At 37.3% G+C, this 20389-nt stretch overlaps 2 protein-coding genes across 2 annotated transcripts; both read right to left on the bottom strand.

Moving 5' to 3' along the window:
- Nucleotides 1-421: 421 nt before the first annotated feature.
- Nucleotides 422-5863, bottom strand: unc119b (unc-119 lipid binding chaperone B). The gene is made up of 5 exons (XM_073819171.1): nt 5572-5863; nt 5085-5198; nt 4390-4498; nt 3849-4021; nt 422-2105 (listed from the first exon to the last, which is right to left on the bottom strand). The coding sequence occupies exons 1-5, from the start codon at nt 5798-5800 to the stop codon at nt 1993-1995; spliced, it is 738 nt and encodes a 245-aa protein (XP_073675272.1). The 5' UTR covers nt 5801-5863; the 3' UTR covers nt 422-1992.
- An 871-nt stretch (nt 5864-6734) lies between these two features.
- Nucleotides 6735-20017, bottom strand: mlec (malectin). Its single transcript, XM_073818968.1, has 6 exons — nt 19629-20017; nt 18685-18889; nt 16451-16629; nt 16103-16279; nt 12191-12248; nt 6735-9585 (listed from the first exon to the last, which is right to left on the bottom strand). Exons 2-6 carry the CDS (start codon nt 18884-18886, stop codon nt 9344-9346), a joined length of 858 nt encoding a protein of 285 aa, XP_073675069.1. The 5' UTR covers nt 18887-18889; nt 19629-20017; the 3' UTR covers nt 6735-9343.
- Between the last annotated feature and the right edge of the window lie 372 nt (nt 20018-20389).

Here is a 20389-nt window from a genome sequence, read left to right as displayed (position 1 = left end):
CCCCTGCTATTTTATACAGTATAATACAATGTTCCTACATTTCTGAAGAGACTGGGCCTTTGAGCATGATGATTCGTAATTTAACAGACATTTTCACCCAAATGACTGAAAACATAAATGTCAGATTAAAGACCAGACCCGACACATTGATTAAATTAATATGACATACGGCTAGTCTAACTGGACAAGATTATTAGTTTTTTTTGTCTTCAGTTGCAGTTGATCTTGGGAACATCTTTTAACCGAGAGACTAATGTTCTCAGATCACATTCAGTAACAGCATTAATTGTACATGTAGAATATACATATATATGCGACTGAGTTTCAAAGGTTTTAAAAATATGTCATTAGAGTTTGCTTTCAATGAATACTAAATGTAAACAATCCTAGGGCCATCAGTATCACTCATGCTTGTCATTAATGAAAATGTTTCCTTATGGTTTATTGTGTGGTCCCTGTTAAATTCCAAACAAGTCTTTTTTGCAGAATGCTGTTGAAGTATGTCATATTATGAAATATTTCATTATAAGAGTCCTGATACAGGCTTCATTAGATGGAAAAAACTATCTGACGTAATAAACGGCTAAACAAAAAGACAAATGTATTCCAGTTGACATATTACACAACAAATGTAAAGCATGAGCAGCATTCCTAAAGCACCTGCTATGACTAAATCCACACATTAGTGTCCATGATATATAAGAAACCCACAAAGATGAGCAAATCACATCCTTGTGGTGACAACTGAATATTTAGAAGAATATAAAGACACTTTATTTCCTTTCTCAGTAAGGGATTAAACAAATGGAGGAGGAATTAATAGGAATAAAACCAAATTTGATTTTGTTCGAAGCTAAAACACGGCCCGAAATCTGTGTGGTAAATTACTCAATGTAAATGTAAACAGCACAAGTAAGGCATTAGACAAACATGCAACCACAAACACTTAACAAACATTGGTCCTTTAGCTTCATATTACACCTTTTTCTTTCTTAAGGACACTTAAGAATAAGCAAGTCACCGTTCAGCTGAGAACTGACTTGTTTGTGAATGGATCGAGAGTTCAGGACTGACTGATGAATGGGTGTTTTGCAACTGTAACATGATTTGCTTTGATCATAAGCTAATCAAATCAAGTTAATATTGATTAAATATGTAAAGTTAGAGCTCTCTGATGGGCTCTTTTTTAGTTTGTTTCTCAACCAATTCTCATCCGCTATTAAGCATCATGTTGAATTAGATCAAAGGTAAACATCAAAGCTCTGATAGAGGCTAAACAGCTTGAAAGGTGCACAAAGACACCATGTTGGGAATCCCAACCTTGTCTGCGTGTGACACGAGTGAAAACAGGGTTTCTGTATGCACAGCTGAGTTTGACATCGAAAGCCCTTGTATATGACAAAGACAGATGCCCTGTGAGTGTGAACCCTACTAATCCTGATCACATGTCCGAAAGTGTTGCAACAGTATTGGCTCTAATAAACTATACCGCAATATCCTTTCTATTACTTTAATGATCAAATCCCTTCTATAGGTGGCAGGACTGCTTCATTTTAGCACATTTAGAAAGACCCCATTCAAGATTTAGTTTGTTAGCACAACTTCAGAGCTTCTCACAAAACAGGACAAAAGGTAACGGGTGCAGGAAAGTAAGACAACGAAAGTTACAAAACAAAACTCTTCTATTGTAGTCGCCCTTAAGCAGGATGACAGGGCAATTCTTCAGTTCCGGCTAGTCGAGTTTTGGCGGAGGAGAAAGGCCCCGCTTTTTTGGCCCAAACCCACAAGTAGTGTGTGCAGTTTGTGGAATGCAGGAACTTCTCTGAGGAGGAAAGGTCATTTCCAGTTGGGTGGGTCGATGGTGCCAGATCGTAATGCTGGTGACAACACCGTGTGTTGCTGGTAGTGAGGGACGGTCCTGTATTTGCATTCCACGCAAAGCCACACGGTCGCTCCAACAAACAATCGTCAGGTTTCCTGCTTGGAGAGGCACTACTGGCCCCCGTTGTAAGCGTAGTCTGCCTTGTTGTGCATGATGAGTTTGTTGTCCACAAAGTAGAAGCTGTCTGATCTGGTCTCATACGGGTGCTCAATCATCAATCGAACTGCAGGAGACAAAGAAACGCCACAGGACGGTGTGTTACAGAGCACTTTAACAAATGAACACAGACATGTAATGCACTCGCCTCTATTTGAGCAATGGTAAGAGAGAGAGAGGTCTGAAATTTGATACAAGCCTGACAGCAGGAGTGAAATGTCAGACAGAGTTAGGTCAATATGCTACTAGTAAGCAAATTGGTTACTCTTGTGTGCCAAATTTCCTCGCGGATGGGCGCCAATAAGTGGTTTTCTCAGATTATAGTAAAAAATTATACAATATCAGTCAAAAGTTTTTGAACAGTAGGATTTTTTATGTTTTTTTTTTTTTAAGTCTCTTGTGCTCACTAAGCTTGCATTTATTTTTTAAAATTAAAATTAACTATTTAAAATAACTGTTTTCTATTTAAAAATTTAATTTATTCCTGTGATCAAAGCTACATTTTCAGCCTCATTACTCCAGTCTTCAGTGCGACATGTTCCTTTAGAAATCATTCTATTATGCTGATTTGCTGTTCAAGAAACATTTTTTTTATTGCTATTAATATTTAAAACAGGATTCTTTTCAGGATTTTTTGATGATTAGAAAGATCCAAAGATCAGCATTTATTTGAAATAAAAGCTTTTGTAACTTTATACTCTATACCATTTAAAAGCTTCAGAGTCTTTTTTTTTTTTGGGAAGAAATTATAGAATTTAATACATTTCTTTAGCAAAGATGCTTTAAACTGATCAAAAGTGATGGTAAAGACATGTATAATGTTACAAAATATTTCTATTTTAGATAATGCTGTTCTTGTATCTCTCAACTTTCTATGTATCAAAGAAACCTGAAAAAAACTCTACTCAGCTGTTTTTAACATAATAATAATAATAATAATAATAATAATAATAAAAAATGTTCTTTTATAGGCAAATCAGAATGTTAGAATGATTTCTGAAGGATCTGAAGACTGGAGTAATGATGCTAAAAATTCAGCTTTGAAATCACAGGAATAAATTACACTTTAAAATATATTCAAATAGAAAACAGTTATTTTAACTAGTAAAAATATTTCAAAATTGTACCGTTTTTGCTGTACTTTGGATCAAATAAATGCAGGTTCGGTGAGCAGAAGAGACTTCTTTAAAAACATTAAAAATCTTACTGTTCAAAAACTTTTGACTGGTAGTGTATATCAGATTATAGTACAAATATAAAATTATAATATTACAAATAATATATTACAGTTTTAAATCATGTTGTATTATACAGTATTGTTACAAATTTGACTGTCAAATGAAGTGAGTTTCTACTTAAAGCAAGAAAAATATTTGTCAATGGAGCAAGAGAAGTACACTTTTCTATTTGAATGAATTATTTTTATATATTTGTACTGGAATGCAAGACAAAAATACTAAGTAAGAAAATCAATTTTGCAGTGTATTAGCTTTTAAATCCAATAAAATTTAAGTAAAAGCAAAACAAACAAATAAATAAAAACAAAAACGGCATGATTGTTTTTTAACATTTATTAAGAAGTATAAAGTTAGTTTAATCGATGAATATTAAAACAAGAAAAAATATGTCAGTGGGGTATGAAAAACAAATCTGTTTAGAAAAATTCAAACTAAACGAAGGAAACCTTAGTTAAAGATAAAAGTAAAATAAAGTAAAGAATAAAACAGCATGTTTGGTTTGAGAGCTTAAAGAAGTGTAATATTCATTAAAGGATTATATAGTTAGTTAAAATAGTAAGCAGAACACTCACTGAGGTCTTCTGGGAGCTGAGGAAACTCGTAAATATGTTCACACGTGTTCCGGCTGTTCGGGATACAGAAGCCGAAGTCAAAGTCGAAACTCTTCAGGAGGCGATCTTGAAAATAATGCCTCTCAATCATTCTGAAATTGGTAACAGGCCGATCGCCAACTGTGAACTCCACCCTGAGAGAGTGTGAACGGACAAAAGAGACTTTACTTTACACAGCAATACACAAGATGATCAAATCAAGCAAAAAAACATTTAGTTCTTTTTGTTTTTTTAATAATAATTATAAAGATAAAATTAAAAATGAACTACACAGACTGAAGGCTACTCATGTTTACAGCAAAACTGACAGAATTACTTAGGCCAAATCATGATTTATTCATGATTTCTGTGGGACTTGGCTAATAACATTGTTCAAGTGTTGCAGCAGATGACACAAGCTCCTTTGTTTCAAAACACGAGAGCTGGTCAACTGATTTTAAGACCCACCAAAGTTTGTTTACATAGCAGAATGCACATGGCCGTGCTTGTTAGAGAGACTCACGTGGCTCCGACTGTGCGTAACTTAAGGAACGCAGGTGTGAACTGGTAACGAACGAAGCGCCCGGCACAGGTGTCAACCTCTCCGTTTTCCTCATCCTCCTCATCAAGGTCTGAATGCAACAGTTTGAGACAGAATGCATGAGTCAGTACAACATTTAAAACTGCCTGAATTAAAACATCAAAACTATACAGAAATATTTAAATAAGACAAAAAGAAAAAACAGGATTAGAGATTTGAATAGGGCTCAAAAGAGGCTCAGACAGCCAAATTGTCCATGCAGAGCAAAACCACACCTATATTTTCACTTCAGAACTTTCCATGAATATGACATAATAAAATGTCCTCATATATTCACAGTTCCAAGACAGTAGAAAACACTAAATAGATTTGATGCACTTGAAGTTGCGATGTAACAAAATGACTGGATTATTTCACCATACAATAACATGAAAGAGTGACATTCTGACTAATAATGACAACTTAAAACAGAAGAAAATGAAATGTGCATGGATAAATGGTACACAGTAAGACCAATAACATGCATTTACAAAATGGAAAAGGTGAATTTTCATGGACTGAGTGGTCTTTCAGTTTGCACTTCACATGTTAAAAGTAAATAAAGTTAGCCATGATGAAAGAACCATTGTGTGAGTTCATTTATTAGTTTAACTTGAAGACAAAGAAAGGAAACATACCACAGTGTGGCGGTTTGGCAATCTCAAATAGGACCGTCCCCGTCTCCAGGTCTCTGATCTTAAACCGTGTGAAGTCAATGTTGTAGATGTTGTCCTCTGGTTTACACAAATAGTCTGTGGAGAGAAAATGTATTATGCATTTCAATAATAGAAGCATAAGGAGGAACATAGTATACACTACTAATATGTCAGTAAGAGACTGGATAAGAGTAAACACATGTAATCTATGCACTGAGAAAGCTATGTAGCAATACTCTTAGATCGGTAAACATGATGCATGACCCAAAGTGCTTTATTTGCTATGTTTAAAACAGACGTGAACACAATATGGAAACTTATTAAAATGTGTTGCATGGATTGGGCCTGTTACTATATAAAGCAAACAAATGCATCAATGGATGCTGTAACTTATAATACATGCACAAAGCGAGCATCTGAAGAGTTGTGAGATGGAGCACGTATCATAGTGGAGTCTCAGAGGTCTTACCTCGAGTGACTGCGCGGAGTCCCAAAACTTCATCCGGAGTGATGTCTCTCCCCAGCGCCCGCAGCTCTTCCTCCGTTACAGGCCGTCTGTCCACTTGATTTCGTCGCGATTTCAGCCTTTTCAGAACACCGCCACCGGTTTTGCGGTCTCGGGGAGCCGCCGCCGCCGTTGAATCCGAGCCGTTAATCGCGGCGGCTGCCGTTTCGTTGCGGGAGCTCTGACTGCTCATCTCTCCGAAATCTCATTCGGTGTAGCGGCCAAGCGCGAACTGCGTTTCTGTTGAGCTCGACGCTCGCTGAATGCAAGATGGCGTAGCGCGTCACTATGGAGAACCTACGCCGACAGGACTGCGATCTGATTGGCTGAATGCTTTTGAAAGTTGCTATGGTTACCATCACTTCTGTTTACAAAAGTCTTTATTTTCTTAATTAGTTTGGCGGATTTATGTTATATGTAGAATTTTGTTTATCTTTTATTGCTATTATTTATTACCAGTGCTGTTATTTTTACGGTATTTTAGTGTTATTTTATTGATTTAGCATTTCATTTTATGTGTTAAAATATTGAGTAATGTAAACTTGGTTGGATTTCATAAATAAATAAATGAATATATACAAATATAAATACATGTGTGTGTGTGTGTGTGTATATTCATATATATATATATATATATATATATATTTTTTTTTTTTTTCAATTAAAATATTTATTTTTATATATTTTCATTTATATCATTCATATATATATATATATATATATGAATGAATGATATAAATGAAAATATATAAAAATAAATATATATTTTAATTGAAAAAAAAAAAAATATATATATATATATTTTTTTTTTCAATTAAAATATATATTTATTTTTATATATTTTCATTTATATCTTTATCTTTTTACACACACACACACACACATATATTATATAACAAAGATATAAATAAAAAGATATAAAAATACATAAATATAAATAAATGTATATTAAGTGTGTGTATATATATATATATATATATATATGTGTGTGTATGTATGTATGTATGTATGTATGTATGTATGTATAAATTAAATTAGAAATCAATAATTATACATTTTATGCTCTTAACCTACCTAACCTATGATGGTTAGAAGAAACTTATAAATGAAACAATGCAAAAGGCCAGTTAGATAAAATAGCACATTTATTAAAAAGAAACAGCATCAATTTGCAGTTCCCACTTCAGGAGCCTTCTGTAAAGACAGTGTGGGTGCTAACCGTTCCAATACTATTTCACCAGTTCCCATGTTCTCTACAGTTCTGAGGGAGGAGGTTCAAGAGGGGACAGGTAGTTGAACACAACTAACATTAACAGAAACTACATCCCTCGTAAACGCAGCAGTTTATGTGGCATGGAGCAATACACACGAGCTCTTTAGGAAGGAGGACACAACGAAAGGCCTCCATGTGGTCTTTGGCTATTGTCCAAGAAGTTGTGCATCTGTGCAAGACAAACTAAACACAACTGTTTTTCAGATGACAAAACAATGAAAAACTCAACAATCATGCAATAAATCAACCTATACGGTGAAGAAAAAAAGATCAGAGAGCACAAAATGGTAAAGCACATGAGGATGTATTCAAATTAAGGCAACAAAGAATCAAAAGTACACAATGCATAACAGGAAAATCACACGAACAAACAAAAAAATGCTTTTAAAACAACACCAGGCAGTGCAATAATTCACACTAGTAAAAGACTCATCATAAAAAAAAAAGATCCTGAGGAAAAAAAAAAAAACTTCTGGAAAAAAGTCTTTCAATATTAATATTCAACCCATTTCCTTTTGCTTAAATTACACAACATAAAAAAAAAAACCAACTGTAAATTAACTCAACTCAATACGATCCGAGCTCTTTCTGACAATCTGTCAGTGTGTCTATGTGGCTGCAAATCAAATCACTGTCATTTTCTAAACCACATCCACAACCAAAACTATTTTCAAAGCCACTCCTCCACTTGGCAAGATATTTAAAACCCAGACACCCCAATATCAATAGCAATTACACCAACAAAAAAAGAACAATATTCTATAAAGAGAAAAATAACCGTATGGCACAACAAACCAAGTACCTTATATACACATTCACCGTGTAAAAGCAAAAACGACTTTGGCGACAATAAGCAATCAACTTTCCGCAACTCTGATAAACCAAAAAGGTGCCTCAATGATTTCATGATTGTTTTCTGTTTTAAAAAAACAAAACCAAGGCAAAACCTGCCCTCTCATCCAAGGCCAAGATAAATTTCCAAGTTCACTCAAGAGACGGGGTCAAACTGACATGCAGCACTCACGCAGTGGCAAGAATACGCAATTGTGGTCTGGTGTTTCAGCAGTGTGAGAGGTGGTCTCTTGATAGCACACTAAATCACATTAAGGCAGGCTTGCTTGAACAAAAAGTAGCGATTCAAAAAGAAATGTGTAAAGATGTAGTGGACAAAAGTAAACCAATTACAGAACATGCTGAGAAAAAAAAAAAATGGATGAGGTGGAATGCAAATGTTCACTCAAAAGCTAAACGACAGCATGGAAATCGCCACCTTGAGTACAAAATTCACGCTTCTGCATCCATACTTCACAGTGTATGGCAGGCATGTATCTGTCAAACCGTTTCTCAAGCTTTCAGTCCTCCACCACAAGCATGCTGGTGGTATTGTGTGAAACTCAAACCCAAGATCTTTGGTGGTATTGTTAAAAACGGCCTGGATGGTTAAACTAAGATATAACTGACTGAGCGACTATCCTTCTCTTCACCAACAGGTGATCGAGCCCTTACGATGCTAATTAAGACGCCTTTATTTACATTAACCAATAAAAAGCTATCCCAGACACATCGTGTGCCAATAAGAGAGGAATTAAGGGTATTTGACAGTTTTAAAAAAGCACTTTAGTCCAATACAATCTAGTTTCTGGGACTCAAAGGCCAGTCTATTTTTTATTAACTATGCGCTCTTTCAAAAGAAAATCCAAAAGTCCCTTCGAATGGGAAAAAAAATAATAATTCATATCTCCATTGTGCAGTTAGAGATACAAAGACGTGTTCCTGTTGCTTGAGAAAGCAGTCACTAGTCATGTTTGAATATTTATGCTATTTAAACCAATGAAAGAAGCTGCAGGAAATGATAATGAGCAGAGGGAAATTAAACATGAGGTCTCAAATCACTTAATTAAACAAAATGCTATGATCTGCCACTTTAAACAAAAGTATTGTGAAAATTCATGTACCATTTCTGCCTCCCGCTAGAGGCCGATAGACAACAGATCAACGTCACCGCTGATTAAAAAAACACTCCTAGCCAATAACTTTCCGTGAGCTGGGACACGTGATTTAGGAGTGTCTCCAGCTCTTCCTTAGTATCTCCTGCTAGACCAGACAAACCAGGTTTGTAAAGTGGTTAGTCCTGCTGCATATGTGTGTGCAAGTGCAATTAATCAGTACCTCTCAGGATCTCCTCAAACTAAAATTAGTATTAAACGTGTACGAACACAAGCACAAACACACACATAAAATGAACTCCGGGTCACCTCTTTCAAAAACCAACAATATCTGAAACCTCCTCATTTCTGCATGTCTCTCATCCGCCTTTTGCTCCCTCTCTATCTGTTGTAACGTCAGTCTATATTTCTGCCTGTCCCCACGGCTGTGCGTCCCTCGTTGCGTCCCTCCCCCCACCCCTCCACAGCCTGATGTCCGTCGTTTCTCCTCGCTCTCCCTCTCGTTCACTTGTTCCCCTCACAGGCGGCAGAGGCAGAAGAGGGTTGGGATGAAGACCCCGAATGCCACTAGTATAGGGAACATCAGGCTGCTGTTGTCAGTGGCGTATGGGTTGGGAGTGCGCGGCCCGGACCGAACCGGATTCTTGGTTGCGGTGGAGGTGCTCTTCTTTTCGCTTTCTCCCCCCTCTCCGTCATCCTCCTCTTCCTCCTCATCTTCTCTCTTATCCAGTCCAGGATGTGGCTGAAGCTTGGGCACATCTGAGAAACAAACCAAAGGCTGTTTGTAGGAGAAAGTGTACTACCAGTCAAAAGTTTTTGGACAGTAGTTTTTTTTTTTTTTTTTTAGAGAAGTCTTTTCTGCTTACCAAGCCTGCATTTATTTGATCCGAAGTACAGCAAAAACAGTAACATTTTGAACACAATTTAAAACAACTGCTTTCTATTTGAATATATTTTAAAAGCTTAATTTTTTGTATCATTACTGCAGTCACACGATCCTTCAGAAATCATTCTAATATTCTGATTTGCTGCTCAAAAAACATGTATTATTATTGTTAAAAACAGCTGAGCAGAGTTCTTTCAGGTTTTTTAGTGAATAAAAAGTTCAGCATTTATTTTAGGGTGTGTTCACAATTTTCATGTTTGGTTTGATTGAAACACTCTGGTGCTCATTTGACTCATTTGAGTAAGTGTGAACGCTGTAATCTGAACCCTGGTGCGCACCAAACAATCGGACAGCGACCGCTAAAAAGATGGGTCTCGTTCCGCTTCCAAAGGAACTCTGGTGTGGTTCGAATGAAATATGAACGCAATACAGACCAAATACTTCTAAACAAGCCAAAAACGGGAAGTAATGACAAGATGCAATTGAATGTGACATGATTTCACAAAGGGAACAAGCGGTGTACCCAAAACAAAATGAGTAGAGGGCAAACGTGGAGCATCAAGGAGGTAAAGTGCCTTTTATGAGCTCTTTGTGCTGAAAATAAAATGATATACACCCTATGAGCATGCTTAGTCCAGCAGATGGCATTAGGTGTATTTGACTTAAAGCAGTGCTGAGGGTGTATGACAAGGGTGCCCAACCCTATTCCCGGAGATCTACCATCCTACAAATTTCAGCTCCAACCCTGATGAAACACACCTGAACCAGCCAATTAATCTATTAGGTCGCACTTAATAATTATAGACAGCTGTTTTGGAGCAGGGCTGGAACTAAAATCTGCAGGTAGGCAGATCTTAAGAAACAGGGTTGGGCACCCCTTGTGTATGACATCAAAGTACCCATTCACTTATCCGTCTGCTGGGCGCCACTTTAAGTCGAACGTACCTTTTCCTTTTGTTTGGAGTGTTCGGCGAGTTCCATCACGAAATATACATCTTTCAACCCGACCAATCAGGTTGTGAATGTATCACTATGTCTTTAGATTCGGTATCTTTAGGTTCAGTCAAAAATGCCAGGGTGAACACTAGGCAGAGCAGGACCAAATGTATCATTTTGATTTTTTGTCTGGACCAAATCAACCACCTGTTTTCCACAACTCAGAACGTCTCAGTTCACAGTGAATGAACGCAGTGAACTGCATTATTGCATGTACTGTGCACGTGTCTGGGAACACAACGGCCGCCAGTTATGCTTTATTTTCAGGGCAGATGAGGGATTACAGCATTTCACTAGATTTGTAGTGAGACAGGTTTTTGTAAGCCTGTTTTCACTGAAGCTGGAGTTTTCCTTTAAATTAAAAGACCTGCTGCCATTTCTGTCAAAATAAAAGCATGCAGTATGATTTGGTTTAAATGGGTAACGTTACTGCGGTCCAAATTCAAAATATCTCTTTCAAGTGTAGAAATTAGGAAAGGAGTATTGCAATTTCCCTTCTGTAGTGTAAAGCAAAAATAATATATTTATGAAATATTCATTTACATTTACTTTGCAGTGCAACTGTTTTACAATATTTATTACTGTCATTGTTGTTATTATTATTATTTTATTCTAATTCGTTTGGCTTCCTAAAACACCAAAGTTCAGGTACAATAAAATGTACTGGCTTTTTTGACTTAGGTTTACTTAGTTAACAACATGGTATAAAACTTTTAATTTTAAACTCTCAAAGTGCATTAGATAGAATAACTTTAAAATGTACAAAATGTAAAATGTTTTCTAAGTCTTTATTTGTCTTTTTTTATATATTTTTTAATAATCGCAATAAATATAGTATTATGCACTTCATGTCACAATATATTCGTATCGTGAGATTTTGATAGTTACATCTTAAATAGAAATATTTTGTAACATTGTCTTTATCATCACTTTTGATCAATTAAAAGCATCCTTGCTAAAAAAAAAAAGTTTTAAATTTAATACCCCCCATTTATAAATATATAAATGTTTATAGACTATATAGACTCCAAGCTTTTGAAAAGTATAGTGTATGTTACAAAAGCTTTTTATTTCAGATAAACGCTGATCTTTAGATATTTCTACTTATCAAAAATTCTGAAAAATTTACTCACCTGTTTAAATTTTCATAATAGTAATAATATTATATGTTCTTGAACATTAAATCAGCATATTAGGATGATTTCTGAAGGATCATGTGACACTAAAGACTGGAGCAATGATGCTGAAAATGTACCTTTGATCACAGGAATAAATTACATTTTTAAATATTCAAATAGAAAGCAGTTATTTTAAAAAAAGATACAGAAGATTTTGCTGTATTTTGGATCAAGCAGAAGAAACTTCTTTAAAAAACATTAAACATCTTACTGTCCTGGTAGTGTACCAAAAAAATGACAAAAACAGCAAGACTGTATTTGATCAAGGATGCAACCCAGGTTCAATCCTAGGGGTCTCTCTTACCCTCTGGCTTGCCCTTCATCACATATAGTGCACATACTTTGGGGTTGTCATAGTAACCCTGTGGACACAAGAGATAGATAGATTAGGTTTCACAGCTTACAGTGTATAAACTCATGCAAACACATGGAGAAAATATGCAAATCCATTCTAGTGTATTCTGTGCATCGGTTGGCCTGCTGGGTTTCTAACAGTGCGAAGGTCAGCCCTGTGGCTCTCGGCACCATTGGTTTCGGTTTCGGACCTTATAAAACCTTTTGTTTTATGCAACACTGCGGAGCTAGCGGTCAAACTATGCGGCCCAATCTAATGAGAACTTGCTAAACAGTTCTGACACTATTTGTCAAAGCAATGCATACCGCCAAGCATCAAAATGATTCATTTTAAAAATTAGATGTTTTATGACTGACAGACAAGCTAATGCGCGTCACATCCTCATATCCATTAATGTCATCTTCCCTCTGGATTGCCGTCATGCTCAATGTGCAAGATTCCTCTGAGACTAATCGCTGACAGAAACCCCACAAGCCAAACACGTTTGCTGTTTACATAAGAAAAAGGAGCAGCAGCTTTGAAATAATCAATTAAATTGCACTGCTGGAACAAAAAATGCTCCAAGGGACCACAATTAGTTTTGACAGAATTCATCTTCTTGGAAATACTAAGCTTCAGTGTCTGTAACCATGTAACTACATCACAATTTTCAATTAATGTTCCTTTAGTGAAAAAAGACAATAAATAATAAGGCTAATTAGATTGATCAATGTCTGCTTTATTCAATAAAAGACGACTGTACAGCCATTGCTCAAAGTATGCCTGCTTTTAGGGATTTTACTGTGCTGAAGCAGAAAGACTGCATTCTGATTTCAACATTGATAACATTCGAAATGTTTCTTGAGCAGCAAATCAGCATATTAGAATGATTTCTGAAGGATCATGTGACACTGAAGACCAAAGTAACAACTGATGAAAATTGAGCTTACATTAAGGATTAGCTCACATCCAGAATAAAAAAAATCCAAGATGTTCATGTCTTTCTGTTTCGAAAAGAAATTAAGATTTCTGAGGAAAACATGGATTTTTCTCCATATAATGGACTTCAATGGGGATCAACGGGTTGAAGGTCCAAATTCAGTTTCAATGCAGCTTCAAAAGGGTTCTACATGATCCCAGCCGAGAAATAAGGGTCTTATCTAGCGAAACAATTGGTTCTATTCTAATTTTTTTTTTTTAAATGTATATACTTTTTAACCACAAATGCTTGTCTTGCACTAGCTCGACGTTGGGATCATCAGACATGATGTAGCAATAAGTACCGACCCAGTGTTTACAAAGCGAACATGCAAAGAAAGCAAACTCCCTTTGACTCCACATTTTTCTTTTTTTTAGAAAATGGCACATCATTTCGCTACATAAGATCCTTATTCCTTGGCTGGGATTGTGTAGAACACTTTGAAGCTGCATTGAAACTTCAACCCTGTTGATCCCCATTATATTATGCACTATATGTTTTCCTCAAAAACCTTAATTTCTTTCCAACTGAAGAAAGAAAGACATGAACATCTTGGATGACATGGGGTGAGTAAATTGTCAAGAATTTTCCTGGAAGTGAACTAATCCTTTAAAGGTCCCATATTGTACACATTTCTGGAGGTTTATTTTAGTTGTTGATGTCCTTAAGAATATATATTTGCGGTATAAGTGCCAAAATCCATCTCAATATATTTTTACAGCTCCTTTTTTAGGAGCTCTGTCAAAAACAGGTCGATTTTGGCCAATCTAATTAAAATTCATGAGCCTCTCTTCTGATTGGCCTGTTGTTTCTGAGTGACGCACAGCCAGGCCAATCACAGGTAACTATGGTCATGTATGCTTTAGCCCAGAGGTTTTCAACTCTGGCCCTCGAGGTCCACTTTCCTGCAGAGTTTACCTCCAACCTTGATCAAACTCACCTGCCTGTAACTTTCTAGTAATGATGAAGAGCTTGATTAGCTTGTTCAGGTGTGTTTGATTAGGGTTGGAGCTAAACTCTGCAGGAAAATGGACCTCGAGGGCCAGAGTTGAGAACTCCTGCTTTAGCCGAACCCAGAGCCATAGAGAGAGCCTAGCCTGCTGATACTCAACAGGATATTTCAGAATGATCATTAATGTGTTTTCTTTTTCAAACACCGAATGCAGTAAGCTACATAACTGTTGCTTTAGTAAAGCCCCTTTCACAATGCGCGCTGATTCTGGAAAAATACGGGAACGAGCGCTGTGTGAACAAAAGCTAGAACCATAAAGGCAGTGTTGTAGTGATGATGCACGTTATCATGCGACTCTTCACGACGAAAAAATACGTGCAAAGTGGAATGTAGCAGCGATCGGGCAGAGCCAGCTCCTCACTATCAGCGCTGAAGCACAGTTTGTTCAGGTTAGTTTCAGTTTAGTGAAACGTACGCGTCGAATTTCATCTCACATCCAAACGTCACACGTCTTTATGGGTTGTGTAAAGGACGCACAGATTCCGGAAAACAACTGTGAATGAACCAAATTAAACAACTCCAGAACAAATCATGGGACACATTATCCGTGTATTTACCGGAATCGCTGTGTGAAAGAGGCTGAAGTTGACGTGCCGCTGGTCTCTTATATTCACGTTGTTCTGAAGCCTGTGCAATGATGTAGTTTCGACATCTATCGACTGAACAGGGTTTTCTAGATTAGTTTCCGTGTTGTTGTTGCTTAGCAATGTTATGGACGCAATGTTGTCTGGGTTTGATAAAAGGAGGGTGGGACGGTGGTTGGTGCTCGGGGTGGTGACTGAAGGCGGTGACTGAGTAGATCGGACGTCACATCGTTACGGAAGTCCTGGCTCGTGAAAATTAACAGCTACTTTAAGCAGGCTGTGTGCAGTTTACTGTGGATTGACTGTTTTGAAACTGTATGGTAGTTACATAGCCCCTAGACCTCAGTTATTATGAAAAAAGCCAGGAAATTTCGATTTTGACAATATGGGACCTTTAATTTCAATAGTAATATTTCACATTATTACTAGGGATGTAACGGTATCAAAACTTCACGGTACGGTAATACCTCGGTATGAATGACACGGTACGGTATTTATTGAATCATTTACAGGAAAAACAAAACTAATGAAGAGACTCGAAAAAAGTGCCAGAAGTGTTTATTAAACAGTTTACATGAACACTGAACATATCAATGGCATACAAATTAGCCATATATCTGTAAACTTTGAAACAGGAACTTCAATTTTTCAATTTTAATAACAAAAAATTATTAAACCATGTATTATCTGGTAAAAGCTGGGATCTCTGGGCATCTTTAGGTTCGACCATTTCCATCTCTTTTCCTTCGCCGCTACTAGCAGCACCCGCCATTTCCGCATTAGGGGCCGTTCACATGTCTCGCCTGTGGAGAGCGCAGGTCATGGTTGCTTAGCAACGGCAGATGCCATGGGAGCGCAAGCTACAGAGCGGTTTGGATAGAAAGAAAGCGTCGCTTCCATTATGCGCTCGCATACCGCGCATCAACATTTGAAATAACGGACTTGAGCGCGCAAAAGACGTGACGTGAACGGCACCTTACTGGATCTGTAGCGACAACAGACCGCAAAGGATGATGGCCACGCCTGGGCTGATGAGAATTGTAGTTCCCGCTATCTCCCGTTCACTCCATTCGCCTGAGCAAACTTTTCTCAGAAGACCTATCGTTTTATCGAGTCATGCGACCACGGTAGTATCGAAAAAATTTGCTATTGCGGTACGACGGTATTTACAATACCGTTACATCCCTAATTATTACTGTTCTTGCTGTATATTTGATCAAATAAATGCAGTCTTACAGGATCTTACTGTCCATAAACTTCTGAATGGTACTGTGTAATGTGCAATAGAAAAATAGGGTAACTCTTACCTTAACAAACTCTACTGTGAGTTTCCCATTAAAAGTGGAAACTTCCTCACGCACACTCAGTTTTCCTCTTTTTATAACAAACGGCACTATTTCATCATGAGCCGTGCTGTGACCCACACGGTCAAAGATATCCAGGTCCTTCACCACAACGTGGCCATTTAAGCGTACATCAAAAACCTGAGAAAAGCGAACAAAGGGTTTCAAAAGGCAAGAAAAGAAAGCAGTAGAGAGAATAGATGATGTCATGGGGGGAAACTATGAACTAGAGACCTTGGAGTACCATGAATTATTAAACATTACCATGTTCAGATATCGACTACTAAGAGTGACTGTGTGCAAAATTCATACCTTTTGTTGAGACTGAGCAAAGTAAACCTCAGCATATTTCATGACCAGTATGTAGTCTCCTTCTTCTCTTATGGGGATTTCATAACCGAACGTGTCCTCATTGTATCGCTCTGTCTGGTAAAGAATCTGATCCTCTGGACTAGAGCGCAGGATAGGTAGACGGACACCGTAGTCTGATGCTGGAGGGGGACAAAAAGAGTCAAAAGGTGAGTTTAAGTGTATATGTGACCCTGGACCACAAAACCAGTTTTAAGCAGCATGCATATATATGAAGCAATAGTCAAAAATACATTGCATGGGTCAAAAGTATAGATTTTTCTTTTATGCCAAAACTCATTATGATATTAAGTAAAGATAATGTTCCATGAAGGTATTTTATACGATTGCTATCATAAATATATCAAAACTTAATTTTTGATTAATAATATGCATTGCTAAGAACTTCACTTGGACAACTTTAACGTCTATTTTCTCATTATTTCGATTTTTTTGCACCCTCAGATTGCAGATTTTCAAATTGTTGTATCATGACCAAATATTATCCTAACAAACCATACATCAATGGAAAGCTTATTTGTTTCAGCTTTCAGATAATGTACAAATCTCAATTTCAGAAAATTGACCCTTATGACTGGTTTTGTGGTCCAGGGACACATATAGTAAGTGTACATAGCATGTTGTGCTTCATAACATGATCAGGAAATGTCAAACCAGAGCAAGGTTTATGCCTCGTTTTCATTCCAATATCTATTTATAGCCATCATAGAGTGCAGTGGAAAATTAAGCACCACATTTATAATTCTGGTCGTTTTCTGGTGACACTGATGCAATAATGTGAAATCTGACAATACGCACAGTGCTTGATGTCTTTAGAGAGCTCTGAAAAGCACTATACAGGTTCTGACATGTGCATGCCGCATTTTTCATCTGACTCAGGAAGTGACAGTCATCACATTTCAAGTGACACAGACTTCCTGATATGATCGACAGCTCTAATAACAAACGACTAATGAGCCAGATGAGCTGACAAATGGTCTCTTTCTTTAAAAAAAAAAATAGTATAATTAACATTCTTTATACAATATAAAATCATTATGTAATAAAGCAACTACAGTGCAATCAAAATGTTTTTAGCATTTCTTAATTCTTAAAGGGATAGTTCACCCAAATATACAGTTGTCAACACCTAACCACCCTCAAGTTTTTAAATCCATATTATTTTCTTTTTATCAAAAAAAACAAACAAAAAAAACAGAAAAGACACCTCAGTCACCATTCACATACCTTTTTCCTATTTAATAAAAGTGAATTACATGAATAATGTACTTTAAAAGAATATACTTAAAGGGATAGTTCAAACAAAAATTCTGTCATTAATTACTCATACTTATGTTGTTCCACAACCGTAAGACCTTTGTTCATCGTGGTAAGACCCTTGCTGTCTATGCAGGATCAGAAAGCTCTCTAATTTCATCAAAAATAGCGTAATTTGTGTTCTGAAGACGAACGAAGGACTTACGGGTTTGGAACAACATGAGGGTGAGTAATTAATGACAGAATTTTCATTTTTGGGTGAATTAAATGTAATGTTTTTGGACACTTAATTGCATCTTATTTACAATTAAAAACATTTATCACAGTTTTAATTCATATAAAATACAATTAGTTGAACTTTAGTTACTGTTTTTGGAGCCAGTTAATTAGAACTTAGGTTTTATGTAATTTCATGAATACCTTTCATGTCCTTGAAATACAATAAAAATGAAATGAAGAATGTACTGACAAGCATATATGGCAACGAAAATATACTTAATGTCATATATATTGAAACACGTATGCATCAGTGTCATCAGTGTGTGTATGCATATGTAAATTGGTAAATTTAACATTTTTAATTACGAATTTTTAACTTTACACTTTCTAAGTGATGAAGTACACTACAAGTGCACATTCAAAACAGTTAGGCACACTTCTCTTCTCACAAGAAATTGTGACAATTTTCATTTTTGGTTGAATTATAACCTAAAAAGATAGATACGCAGCAATATAATTTGAGTTTGTATTATACTGATTTGAGAGAAATTATAAATCAATACAAAGATTTTTTCCAACACATTTACGTTCATTCATTCACCACCACAAACAGCTGCCACCCCTTCTTATGCAGAAAACTAAGGTTAATAAAGAAAATATAACATCCTCTATTGCAGTCTCTCACATCCTCAAGTACTCACCTTTCCCCAATTTTCCTTCCAGTGGATCTTTTTTATAATGAATGCCGTGCACGTCTGTGTGCGCGTCCCCGCCGGCGTTTACAGCCCAGATGACTCGCTCGGCCAGACTCTGGGTCCCGGTTTCAGCCCGACATACTTCCACTAACAGCCACAAAGCTGCGAATACGAGCCGGGCAGCACAGTGCAATGTCACCCTCCTCATGGCCTAGGTTACAACAGTTCGAGAGGAAAAGTGAAAGAGAAAAAGGGAAGGGGGAAAAGCGATTTGTGAGGAAGTCAGTCAACACCGGTGAGTTTGACACTCACACGCACTTAAGTTACACCCTGGGTTTTAAAACAACATTAACACCGTGTTAAGCGCAGGGAGAAAGGACATTTTAACCCTGGGTTAAATTTAGATAGAGTAAGCATTAACTTTAACCCTGGGTAAGCCGGGGTAAACACCCAATTGTAATAGTAAAAGTGTACTGAGTTAAAGAACAATGTGACAACACGTAAACTGCCTCGCAGCTCACATTATTAATATTCAAACACCTTGTACAGTTGTAGTAACTTTCAAGCGCTGAAAATGTGAAATAATGACGAGAACTGAAGTGAAACACTACATTATTTGTTTTATTTTCCAGACACTTCATATGGCGAAACTGACACAGATAAACTGACAGTTAGTAAAATAGGGCGCGCGCGCCTCACACCGTACTCGTCCAATCGGTGTTCCTGACATCATGCATATGCAAATAAGAAGGTTAACCCAGGGTTTACAAATGTACAGTGTGAAATCTGAATACTTTATTACCCAGGATTAATACCTAACCTAAGGTGAAGATAAGTGAACAGTGTGACAATGTGAAAATGACAGCCTAGGGTCCAGAATGGCCCTGGGTTAAGAATTGCATGTTTCAGTAGCCCAAAGCAACATCAGCCAATATTTATGTCACTCTTACTGTGCAGTCTGCGAAATACTCTCTGTAGCGGACGGCCAGCTCCCTTCAGATGCTTGAGTTTCACGTTGTTGCTGAAGCGTCCAGATCGCCGTACATTTACCTGCCTGATAGTCGAGTTTAGCTCTGGCTGGTTAGCTGGCTAACTGACTTCCCTCTTGCTCTGTCATCAGTGTGGCAGCTGTAGTCTGCAGGTATATTCCCTTACATCTGCACCGCTGTGTGCGGGGTGTGCTCGCTCTCGTTTAACAGACGATCACGGCGTGGTTGTTCTGCGCTTGTATACTGCAAAGTACAGGTGTTCCGAGCTTTTTTGCGCCTGAAAACACAGCAATTTCTGACCGGGAGGGCCGCGTCAGTACTGTGGGTATGTGTGCAGTCAGCAGCGCAGGTTGAAGGGATGGAACAGTAAGGCGAGACAGACTAACTTGATAGTCATGTTCCGGGGAGGGCGGGACTTTGCGAAGATTAGCCAATCACGCAAAGCCAAATAACAGGTTCTCCTTGTTGATTTGCTTGCGAATGGAACCGATTCGTCAAGTCCGGCGAGCTATGACCAATCATGATCGGTGGAAGTGTCCAGAATCAGCGAATCAAGTGTATCAACTTTCACTCACTTCCTCGCATAAATTAGCTGGCTGCAGTTCATTGGTACTTGGCGCATATGTAGAAAAAGGTGGGCGGGATGAGGCGGAAAACAGGTAGCAGATTTAGGTTTTTCATATTAAATAATGACCTGCATAAAGAAACAGTAAAGTAATGTT

The sequence above is a fragment of the Garra rufa genome, chromosome 15 (genome assembly GCF_049309525.1).
Source record: "Garra rufa chromosome 15, GarRuf1.0, whole genome shotgun sequence".
Lineage (NCBI taxonomy): Eukaryota > Metazoa > Chordata > Actinopteri > Cypriniformes > Cyprinidae > Garra > Garra rufa.
This window is presented reverse-complemented; position numbering and strand designations above follow the sequence as displayed.